Source organism: Perca fluviatilis, chromosome 6 (assembly GCF_010015445.1).
Source record: "Perca fluviatilis chromosome 6, GENO_Pfluv_1.0, whole genome shotgun sequence".
Classification (NCBI taxonomy): Eukaryota; Metazoa; Chordata; class Actinopteri; order Perciformes; family Percidae; genus Perca; species Perca fluviatilis.
The window spans coordinates 17,854,044-17,866,520 of NC_053117.1; the positions used below are offsets into that span (position 1 = coordinate 17,854,044).

The window sequence follows — 12,477 nt, forward strand, 5'->3', positions numbered from 1 at the left end:
CTGTCAGGGCAGCACAAATAATAGCCCAGTAAGGAGAAGGTGGCTGCTTTAACCACGTCACAGTCTGTGTTTGGCCTTCAGAATCCATCATATCTGATCTGAGTCATCCGTGTTGGATGTGGCTACAAGCTGGCGTGTGTCCTTTGTTCATCAGGGACATAGATGCCATCATAAATTCACTGTAAACATTTCTCTTCTGTTTATCAGCAACATATGCAGTTGCAAACTTTGAAAGGCTCTTTCATTTCTTTCTGGTCAGCAGAAAAAAAAACATTTAAAGAAATGTATCTACCCTCTCCTCATATGTATATGTAGTAAATATTTATCCTTTTTTGTAGGCCATGAAAACAGAATACATATATAAAACTTAATGGCACTATGCTCTAAGAAGCAACACTCCGTTCAGCCTGATGTTCATCACATTACATGATATGTGACATGGTTCCTGCAGATGTCCATCGCTGTGATGTTGGTGTCTTCATTTAGTCCATCAACCGGTGGAGAATCTCAGTCTTTTTATGTGTTGGCAATACAACTGGCAACATGAATCTAGCAGCACTGGAAGTGGAGTCAAAGGCCAGCCTGGCTGGTCCAATGGAGTGTGGCGATTGTCTTGTGATTGGCAGGAGGAAATGAAGGTTGTAAAGTTGCTCTTTTCACTGTTGGGGAGAAGAGAGAAAAGAGTGATTATCGTGGTTTAGGCCTAAATGTGAACGAGCAAAACATGCATAATGATAACCAACATTAACTTTAAAATACCTTATGAGGACAAAACAATATGTGACAGTGAACTGAAATAACAAATGGAGAATGTGGTAGAAAAAAGTAAACTAATTGTAAATATTTTTCTTTGATTTTATTTTGTAAAGTTAAGTCTTCTAATGTCATATAATCCGTTATAATCAAGAAATTACTGTAATTATACTTTTAGATATAGATTTTTTTACAGGGCCCACACATATGTTCACTTTTTTTTAAGTAACCTACGTTTAGCAAGATGAATTATTGATCATGCATCAATATTGGCGTTTATTCAATACACATTGTGTTCATGTTTTACTTAAGTGTATCATGTTTAAGCACAATTTAGGCCCAGCAGTCTCGGTGTGGAGGCTTTTCTCTCCGTGTCAGAGAGACAGGAAGTGCAGGTTGAAAGCTATCTTAAAGAGTCTGAACAATGATGAAGTTAGGAGATGTGAGTGAGCTAATGTAGACTCACCAAGTAGACATCGAGAACAGATCCGTCATCGCGGTCTATATCCACATCCATGGTGCTCTGTTCGGAAGTGAGGCAGATAGCGCTGTCCTCCAGGGTAAACGTGGAGCTGGATGCAACGTCATCTCTGAAACAGAAAAATGGATCTTCATATTACAGTTTTTTACGATCGCTATGACAATTTTTTCAATACTTTTAACAACTATCCTAAACTCTTAACACAGTGAGCACATCTGTCTGTGTAGGCTATACATTTAACACATTTCTTGTTGCTTTGACACAAATTGCATACAGTTAACACAAATTTAAATTTTACAAAAAAGCTCAACCAAGGCCAAAACAATGGATATGTACTGCCAAATTCAAAAATGCTTTCACACTGTATGTCAGAACAGATAACATCATGTTCTAAACCTAACTTATAGGCTAAAGTGAAAGTGAACAGCTGTTCACAAATAAACACAAATATATCCCCTGCATTTCATTCCAATGCTACTGAGAAACAGCTGATTAGATCAATCACAGCTGATTCCCATCTAGGAAACACACTCATGTGTTGAGGTTCTTTCAGTCCCATGACCATATGTTACTGTAGTACATACAGTAAAAGAGGACCTATTTGGGCTGATTTTGTGTGGAAAAGGAACAATAAAGGAACACAAAGAAAGTAAGAAGAATTGCTGCACGAGGGAGAGGAAGACGAGTACCAGGACGATTCTGTCTCTCTTCTTTTTTTCATAAACCGTACATTCTATAAAGCTACTCTGAGATGGGTCATTCATTTTTTGTATTGAATTTCTGCAGCAAAAGAACCAAAATGCATACATTTACTAAACCCAACGAAACAAAAATGTAGAGAGGCTTCAAGAGAAACTCCAGTGTAAAACAATCTATGATCAATACAAGTGAATTGTTGTATTTTGAAAATTAGTGTTCGAGTTTAGTTTTCGGTGTGTGATTTTGAGCATGAAATTAACTGTTTTGCCAATTGTGTGTTAAAAAACTAACTTTTGTAGAAGACAGCCCTGAGAGTTTATTGTCTGGGTCAAGGGAAGTTAAAGTAAAGCAGCTGTCTAAACAGTGCTTGGAAACTGATGACAAACATACTCTCCAGAAACAAATCACACACTATTGCAGAGACTCTGACATCAAAGAGATGAACCGACCGCCAGCAAGATGGGAAACCTGTCTGGTGCGGGCCAGTGGAGGCCTCAGCTCAGAGAGGCTCATAGTCTCACAAATGTCTCGGAGGAAATGAAGAAAATCTCTTTAAGAGTGAGCACAAAGTCAAAATGAGACCCTTGCTGGGAGAGTATGTACCGCAAATGCACACACAGCATAAGAGATCAAAACAAAACTTGCTTTACTTTAAGTCATTTTGATTTCAGCAAGCTTTTTCACAAGCTTCTCTAGATCTCAAGATCTAGATCTCAATTAAACTAAAAAGGCATAAAACGTGCACCATACAAATACAAGTACTTCAATAATGAAATAGATAGAGTGTGCTGTGAGATTGCATACATAGATACATGCATACATAAATCTTATGTACGTCTTTAAATGTAGCTTGGCCACCAGGAGCCTGAGCGCAATGTTGTTCATCCTCTCTTTCTTTTATATTCAACCACCAGGGGGCAACTTGAAGGTTGTTTTCCTTGTTTGACATCAGTTGACTCCCTGATTAATACAGGAATGTGTTTTACCCTTTTATGACATGTGATTAACTACTTATTGTGTTCAAAGTCAAAATGAAAGCGTGGTAGGGAGGGCAGCAGAGGAGTACAGTCGTAGAGATAGATGGATTGATAAAGAGGTACAGGTAAATAACAGCTTTAATACAACCCTACTGTGACACATCACAACACAAGGTGTTAACAGGCAGACCAGCTGTCAGCCAGGGATTATTGTTGGTGGATATACAGTCGCCGCTGCACCCGATTGTCCTCTTTTGTCACAGTCTTTCCGCAGCATAATGGCACGGAGTATGGCCGCGTCAAAGCCGCTGTTTAAATATTTATGAAAGCAGTTGACAGAACAATGTCAGCGCAGCAGCAGGTGACTGATGAAGGGACAGGACCGGGCAAGTCGCACAATAGAGCCTCAGAGAGCAAGCTGAACCTGACACCGCTGGACAGGACAGGTGAAAGATGGGAAAGAGGACGAATGAAACTGTCCTTAACAGCCAGTCCACACGATATAGTGTAATAAAAGTAGTGTAGGTGTAATAAAACCTGTTTATCTAATACGTGGATTATCATTTCATAATGCGCAGTAACATTTTTTTATCAGATTTTGCAATATAATATGAGGTAATACATAACTTGTAAAGTTCTTCAACTATGAGTCAAATGATGCTGTTAAGAGTTGGTGAATGTTGAAAATGTCTTTATTAGGAGTAACCCCTTGAGATGCAGCATCTCGTTTTCGAGGGGGTCCTTAACAATAAATAAATAAACAGTACAATCATAATTAGACATAACAAAATGAAAACAGACACAAAAAACAAAAAAACAAACATAATCAGGCAGTCATAATCAAGTTTGAGGCAGAGTAAGAATGAAACTGGATATTCATAATATTAGAAGAGGTGTTATCATGGTATCATAGAGGATTATGGACAGGTACAGTTGGAATTGTAATAGGAAAACAGGGCATTTTTAAAAGGAGTGGAGAGATAGAATGGATCGAATGTTTACAGGTAGATTATTCCAATCTGAGGGGGCTTTAAACCTAAAGGCTTTCTTAGCTGTAGCGAAAGTTACAGCAGGGACAGAAAAAAAAATTGTGTAGAGTGTAGTAGGTAGAGGAAAAGGGTACCATAAGCTGTTTAAGATAACTAGGGTAATTGAAATGTATACATTTATAAATAAACTGCAACCAATGCTGAGGTCTTCTTATTGAGGGTGATGGTAGAGCAAGTTTTTCATACATAATACAATGATGAGTTGTGAAAGGACATCCAAGAACAAATCTACAGATTCTGTTGTAAACAACGTTGAGAGGAAGCAGACTAGTGCTGGGTGCAACCTGATCAGCATAGTCCATAATTGGTAAGATAAGTTGTTGCACAAGTTTCTTTCTAACGGTAAGAGAGAAGCATTTTCTAGAGCGGTAGAGAACACTAATACAAAAGTTGATTATTTTTAAAATATAATCAATCTGATACTTAAATGAGAGCTCAGAGTCTAGCCAAAGTCCAAGGTATTTGGTGTGTTCAGCTTTTTGCAGTGAACTACCTTCAGAACAATTACACACGTGTGACCTTTTAATTTGGCTTGAATGAAATAAGGTCAAGCCAACCAAGGCTTTCCAAAGTGAAAACAGATATTCCTTTTCAGGGAAAGATTTGTGTAGTACCTCTGGAGTATTTTGTCCTTCCCACCATCACACCACTTATCCTTTGACTGTAGTGTCCCTTCTGTATGTTGTGTATTTGTATTGGATGCATGTTGCCAAGCCAGCTGAGTCACCTGCTCCATAGTCTCGCTTTGCCAGACCATCCACACGCTGCGGAGCGGAGGAGGGTCTGGCGAGTCCACACAGCATTCCGGGATGGGAGATAAACATGCTCTGGTTTATTTCTTTAAACCAATCACCATCGTCATGGGCGGCGCTAAGCTCCGCACTGAGCCGCTGTAAAATAGTCGTGTGAGAGAAAACTCAGATTGGACTGCTAGCTGTCTGGATTTACCCTGCAGAGATCTGAGGATCAGTTAACCATAGTCCTCATAAATCCACCAGAGTTTAAAATTCCAACACAAAGGACATCAGCAAAAATACATGCATCCGGCGGAATTTCCTGCGGCACCGGAGCAATCCCGGAAGTGGAACGTCAAGGATATAGACTACCTGCTCCATGATACACGTCAACAATAAGACCATGTGATGTACAGTAAGAGCACAGGTGACAATAATATTAAAGTGTGTTCTTGTGTGTATGCGTGTGTTGGCCATGGCAAATTCACATGCCTCCCTTCCCTTTTATACACATCATGGTTTTAAGGTGATATACAACATGTTCCATCCCAAAATCAACACAGAGTGTTACGATATAATGAAAGCAACCAGAAAAGGGACACCAAGTAGAAACCGTACCTCTCATCTGTTTGGTTGTTTACGCTGACGAAGATGGAGGAGGTGGAGATGGTTCCCATTGAGGAGCCCTCGTAGAAGGACGGGTTGGCAGGGACCAGATCGGGACGCAGGTACGAGCCGAACACAGCTGAGGATAAAATATTCACATGGCTGTGGTATCAGTAAAAAAAATCTTATATTTTCGTCTGACCCTTACGGTCTGGTAAATGCCAACATCTCTCAAACTCCAGGCCTCCAGTTTGTAACGCAGGGTTTTTTTTCCCTAAATTTGTAGTCTCCAAGCCCAACCCGAGATTAGGCTTCTCACTTTTGTGAAAGCTCCTCCAGATCCGCACAGACATTTTTTTTTTTCACAGGCTGAGTAGTACTCGTGATGAGTAAACTGAACTTTATTTGGAACAAATCGGTGGAGTTCTCCTTTAAATGAGAAGACACATCAACCAACACTGACATCCACGGTCATACTTTCTTGGAAGACCAAGAAATGCCCCATTAGTCGATCAATATGATCAATATTGCTTTGTATAGCTGTGGATCATCCACCAGAGGAAAGGAGAAAGAGTTGTTTATGGAATTCCTTTATGTGTTCTGTTGTGGAAAGTTTTAACAAGCTTAAAGGAATACGCCACCGTTTGTTGAAATAGGGCTTATCACGGTCTACCCTGGCTGTAGATAGGTGGGCCAATGCATTTTTTGTCTCAGTGCAAGTAATTAGGTTGTTTTTTGGTTTTTTGTTGGCTCACTTTTACTCACAACATGCTAACCGGCAACATAGGATTCCATTCACTACGCTAAGCTAACTAGCGGTGGCACTGCCGGTGTTGCACCGGACTAAAACAATGCATGGACAAAAAATGCGTTGGCCCACCCATCTACAGCTAGGGGAGACCGTGATGAGCCGTATTTCAACAAACGGTGGCGTATCCCTTTAAAGACGGAGTTAAGGCAGGGCATGAGAATTTGATTGAAGTTAATTGATTAAATGATTCCAATAAAACTGACATATATTTCCGAGTATCAGCTCCACAGAGTAAAACCAATTTTCTCCTTCCTCTTTGAGACTGATTTAGTAACCGTAAAGAAAGAGTCAGGAAGTGTAACAAACCAAATTGCTTTATAGTATGTTGCGTCACAGCTGGAGACACTGGTGGGAGAGCACTGGGTTGTAAAGAGAAAGAAGACATGACTTCTCTTTCCGCTCACCCCTGGTTCTTCACCACACAAAGGTCAGATGTTGCTGTTGCTGAATGTGTGCATCATTGCAGACACTTTCACCCTGTCTCAAACGGCTGATTCACATACTTTCTTGTACTGGGGTCAGATTAGGATCACAAGAGTGAGTTCAGGATAACACAGCTAAAACTACACACTCCTTTTTTTACACATGCCCTATGGACACACACATGCAAATTCGGTATCTGATGGGCTGCTAATAACAAGTTAGCCTCTGTTTTCTCTCCATCAAGGCCAAACACAGTATCAACAAGTGACAGGGAGAGAGACATGTTGAGGATAGTGGTAAAATGGCAAGTGCATTTATGATATAATCATTTAGGTTTTCCTAAAAAGTTGTTGTTTTGTGTACCTTGTGTGTCCAGACTGGCCAGGCTGCATGCTCCTCCCAGCCTGTCCCTCCTGTCCTCCTCGTTCCTCTCATCTGCCTGCGATGAAAGGATCTCCTGTGAGCACGACTTCAGAGCCGGGATGGACGTACGAGTCCTCTTTGAAGGGGAGAATCGAAGTGCTGCAGAGCAAAAAGGATGGAGCAAGTGAGGGAAAGAAAAGAAAGAGAGAGAGAGACAAATATTCAGGGAAGCAGAGGCAGAAAGAGTAAGAGGGGAAGATAATTGGAGGAGATAGTGGAAAGAGATTATTCTGACTGAAGCAATGTTCAAACACAGTGAAACTCCAATGCTCTGCCTCCAAAATTAGCAGGGAAGTCATTAAACTGTTAAAATGCGTGTCCCCTAAAGTGTCCCCTAAACCATCTCATTTTGCCTCCCAAGCAGGGCATGAAATTAAATCCTCTCCTGTCATCTCCCTCTGACAGGACTTGGCGATGGTTAATAGCACGGCTAAGTCCCCAAAACTTTGCGTCAGCTCTGTTAATTTCCACAGGGGGACCTGCATGGTTGCATAACAATGGTTCTATAGTTGATGTTAATGACATGTTCCAAAACTACTTTCTGGCTTTACTTACAGCCACGCCCACATCAAGCTTTTTTAAATCCATCTTGGTGGTTTTTAATGTTCTATTGTTCCTGGATTGCCAAACAACAAACTCAATCTGTTTTGAATGACCTAGCCACATGATTGCTTACACGTAACCAACACAAAGTCCTTCATTTTAAAGAATTCATTCTGAAATTGAATCAAAGCGCTCATTTCTACACATAATGGACCATGTGCCTCAAACGCTAACTATAGAAGACAATAACAGGCAAGAACAGATAATGCTCTGGGTGATCAGGAGGACAATACAAGGAAACAATATACCAGTTACTTTAAGTGAATTACCACCAATCTAATTATGTTACAGTGACACACAAATTCCCAGCAGTAGACAATAAAAACTGCCTACAGATTGACTCTTCTTATCAGGCCAGGATGTCCTACTTCCCATTGCTGCCCCTTCTCTTTGGTTTGTTTTTGCATGTGGGCTGCTTTTCCCTCCCTCTGTGTGACGATGATTAACCTGCAGACTTACGTTGAGTCTTCCTGAAGACACGCGTGCTCATGAACTTGAGGAAGCGGCTGGCATAAAACCCAGGCCGGTGCACCGAGACGGAGTCCTGAGGACAGGCAGAGAAAATGCAGGGCTTTTATCAGACAGCCACTAGCAGACATATGTAGAGTATGCGACCAAATAAAAGGCTCATTCATGAAAGCAGCAGTGTCAGATATGAGCAGGCTATCAACTTACACCATCGTACACCAGGGCTTTCCATGAGTGTTCCAATTTTTTTATGAACCTGGGGAGAAACAAAACAAGAAGAAGCCTTGTCACAAATGTATCCATTTACCCAAAAACACCCACCTTATGCTTGATCAAACCTGAGACACTTCCCTCTTGGCACAACACAAACTCAGGTTTTCAGCATTTAGGCAGAAAATACATCAAAGTTTAAAATAATGCAACCTTATCTTCTGAGGGAAGCAAGCAGGATATGTGGAGACAAATTGGGACTATTCATCCTTCCTCCCCGATCCGACCTCACCTCGCCCACTCTGTGTGCATTTAATGCCTCGACCAACCAGGATGACATACTGTAGATTTACATGATGCTTTTAAATTTCCACCAGTTTGAAAAGCCGATGAGCCAAAAGGCTTTCTCCTATGTCACCCGACGCTTTTGCTCTCAGGAAGAAAAAAAAAAAATCAATGTGTAAATAAAGAAGACTTATAAACGGTCATCAATGTGTCCATGTTGGAGTTGAAAAATTCGTATTATAAAAAAGATTCTGAGAGTCATGCCATGCTGTCATACTCCTTAGTCAGTCCTTAGCTATTCATGCACATTCCCTCCTAATTGTCACATCTTTATTGGCTATTGATGAGACATTTTACTTCCCAGAAACTGCATTTCTGCAGATCATACGGTCAGATATAAATGAGTTTTGTGGCCCCAAAGGTCAACAGATCCAATCAGTTATAATAAGAAAGGACAAGTATTAGAAACATAAAATAACAGCAGGTTTATATAATCTCATAAAAGATCAGTACCTATATGACTGTAGAATATCTATGATGCCCAGGAAGATGAACAGCTTTTCTTCTTTGTGTGTTTTGGCAGGGATGCCACCCATCCTAAAACAGAGTAAAAACACACCAGCAGTCAGAGAACAGCTACTGTTCTTCTTCTGCAATACTTGAAACACTGCACAAATGTTGGAAAAAGAGGCACGTACAATATTTACATTCATAAGTATTGCTGTAAATACGCTAAACAGTGGCTGTGTTTGTATTTTGGTAGCTATGGTTATATTAGAGCCTGACTGTGTGTACACTGTCTGAGTGTGCCTGTGTGAGCTATGAGCACAGTTGTATAACTGTGTCTGTGAGAGAAAAGGTAGAGATTATGACACAGACAGAGGCAGAGTGTGTATGCCCAAATATGTGTGCATAATATGTGTTTTCTCCAAGCTGAACCGACTCACGTGTCGTCAGTGGTGAGGGCTTCTGCAGCCTTGCCGTCTCCCTGGATGGACTCCATGGCAGTGGAGTAAAGCACTCGCTGACCCACAGGTCTCCTCCCGTCGCCCCCTGCTTGGCCTGGCTCACCCCCCTCTCTCTGGCTCTGGTCCAGGACGTGCACACCCAGCAGCAGGCTGTAGTCCATGATCTTAAAACTCTCCAGCACCTACGGCAAGTTACAAGACATGGAGTTGTTACAAGAAGAATCCTTCGATAATAAATGGCACAAACCGGATCGTAAAAACAAGATATTTCACATGTTCTATGACCTGTTTGAACACTGAAGTAATTATTCTCCTGACTTCACCTTCAGCTCAAAGACGGTAAATATAGCGAGATTATGAAATGTTTTGAAAAACACCTGGGTTTCCTTTCCAAAAACATTTTCATCACGCGTTTCAGCGCCTCAAAGGCCTTGCGCTTGCTAAAGGAAATCTCTGTGTAAACCAGTTTTGAGCTAAATAAAGAAGGGGTTTCTCTACAGTGAGCCAAGTGTTACACATTGACCTTTAGGAGCCTTTGGCCCAGTTTCCCAGAGGTTGGGCGACTTCATGTCTCCTTGTGCTCAAGTGTAGCAGTCATGGGTAGAAAGACAAGGGTAGAGAAAGAGCTTGATCTGGGAATAGGATCAGGGTCAGTGCCAGGTAGCCAGGCTTGTCTTACTGTATGACCTACTGTAGACTGGGGAAAAAAACAGTTACTCTATTGGTTTATAATTCCTGACTTGAATAATTATTATGAGTTATCAGAAAGGGAGAGGTGAAAGGTATTTTTTGAGAATCCTAGAACTCTTGATAAACCCTCTGTCATACAGCTTTAATGTGTGTATCTATTCTGTACTGATGAAAAGCCACAAATAGGAAGTTTAGAAGTTAGGGAAAGCCAGGCTTGAGAAGAACCTGCCAAAAACACAACATAGTGACAAGCCTGATAAAAAGTTCATCATTATTGTCTTGGGCATTCTCACTTACACTCCATTCCTAAGCCTAATAGGATTGGAAGCAATAAAAAAAAAAAAAAAAAACTACTGCTATAATCAAAGAGAGCCATGACCCAGAATCCAGAGAAAACGGGTCTATTTCTGTTAAGAATGTGAGACCAATGTTTTGAAGTTGACCTAAAACTTATATCTCCCTAGATAAGCCATTTTCAATACATGGACAAAGAAGATATTATTAGTGTTAGTTGTTAATCCAGTTTGCATTTGTAATAGAAACTGCTGAAGTATAAAGTCACACGCATTCATACACACAAACACAGATATAGATTTAATGACCGACTCAAACACTGGGGCTTTTGTTTGAGCTTTGCCTTTTACATATCAACGATTTGCATCCTTTCACTGGAACACCCACAGCCTATTCAAACTGCAGCCATTTTGCATAGAGCCACACACACCAGGCTGCCTACAGAAGGCCATTACTGTGTGTCCGGACCCCAGCTTTCCCAGGCAAACAATCAAATCATCACAGCAGAGAGAAAACCTCTGCATTTCTGTGGTTGTTTGTGCAAAAGATTTTCTTTGGATTTTGAAAAATAATGTATGTATAGGCAGAGAAAAAAGAAAAATAGTCAATAATCACTCATGTGGAGAGGAATACTACTTAGAGGCAATAGCTGCCAAGTGTGGCTTTCTCCCCTGCCCTCTGCTCTCATTTCAAATACAGTTTTCTCACAGTGAATGGGCTAATCCTTGTCTCAGCATCCCCTGATTTTAACAAATCTCTGATGTTTCTCAGTTTATTCCACCCTGAAGCACTCCTCCACCCATCTAGGGCTGTAGAGCTCCCCATAGTGTTCACTGGCATGCCCCACTTTGCAGTGACACTAATACACAGCAAGCTTTCTTAAATCTGAGTCTGCCTGCTCAATAGACAGAACACAGAGTCTCTTATACTCCTTTATGTAGCCCTGCTGGATCACTCACCCCAAGTATACGTTGACTGTGAGTTACAATCTCAGGAATATTCCTGCTAAAGTATCTATAATTAATTAGTACAACCTGCTACCCATGACACAACATATCAGATTAGAGACAAGTGGCTTTTCATTTTGTCATTTGTGTAAAGACACATAGACTTGATAAATGACTGTCTTTACCTTTTATTAAGAAGTTCCACAAAATGTCTAGATTTTGGCATCTTTTTTTCTTCTTCTGGTTCTGATAAAACTTGCTCCAAAAGCAACACCACTCGCCTATAACGGTATTTATTCGAATCACTTATTCCTGCATGTTGTGATCTCATATAATAGGAATCAAAGTATGCGGTTTCACATTTATTAACAAGACAAGACATCACCATGGGCTTTTGAAAATTAAAAAGCAGTTTATCACAATTTATTGAAATTTTATAGACCAAGAAATGAGTCGATTAATACAGAAAATAATCAGCAGGTTATTTGAATATGGAAAATAATTATTAGTTTCAGACCTGTGTAATTAACAGGTTCAGCCATGTGTAGTGAATTTGGTAAAGGACCCTGTTGAAGCCTTACTGACTTCTGACTGCAAGGTCAGGGCCTTGGTTTTTAGCTGCTGAGAGTGAGAGAAACCATTGTTGTCACAGGATCCCATGGCTGAGAAGAGGGGGAGCCATACAGTAAATGGTTGTTTATGATTGGCTACACTGGCTGCTATGCAACCCATTATTGTCCAAGAATGCATGCCTTCATTGTCTGAATCATTATTTCTGCATTTGTTTGTGTGTGCAATCAAAAGGACTCCTATTTCACAAATTCTCAAACAGAATTAAGACAGTACGTAGATGTCATTTGGCTTGGGTTGTCCCCAACATGACGAGGTCTCAACTCTCAACTGTGCTGTGAACAATACTGTCTCAACAGCTTGCCATCTTCATCAGCACCGCTATCATCCTTATGTCTGTATCAAATCACAAACGCACAGCCAGCACCACAACGGTACAGACACACACTCGCGCTCCAATAAACCCTCTCTGTCTCACTCTCTCTG

At 40.8% G+C, this 12,477-nt stretch overlaps 1 protein-coding gene across 3 annotated transcripts in view; it reads right to left on the reverse strand.

Moving 5' to 3' along the window:
- Positions 1 to 12,477, reverse strand: part of pip5k1bb (phosphatidylinositol-4-phosphate 5-kinase, type I, beta b) — a 42,492-nt gene that overhangs the window by 638 nt on the left and 29,377 nt on the right. For 2 of the 3 annotated variants that reach the window (XM_039803673.1, XM_039803674.1), the window contains exons 8-15: positions 9,470 to 9,672; positions 9,036 to 9,119; positions 8,235 to 8,283; positions 8,019 to 8,103; positions 6,897 to 7,055; positions 5,312 to 5,438; positions 1,220 to 1,343; positions 1 to 659 (exon numbers count right to left, since the gene is read on the reverse strand). The exon at positions 1 to 659 is cut by the window's left edge and continues 638 nt beyond it. In XM_039803673.1, coding sequence (XP_039659607.1) covers positions 657 to 659; positions 1,220 to 1,343; positions 5,312 to 5,438; positions 6,897 to 7,055; positions 8,019 to 8,103; positions 8,235 to 8,283; positions 9,036 to 9,119; positions 9,470 to 9,672 — 834 coding nt within the window. In that variant the 3' untranslated portion in view covers positions 1 to 656. Of the gene's footprint in view, positions 660 to 1,219; positions 1,344 to 5,311; positions 5,439 to 6,514; positions 6,623 to 6,896; positions 7,056 to 8,018; positions 8,104 to 8,234; positions 8,284 to 9,035; positions 9,120 to 9,469; positions 9,673 to 12,477 lie in introns of those variants that run through there. The other variant, XR_005639516.1, reaches the window with a different exon arrangement.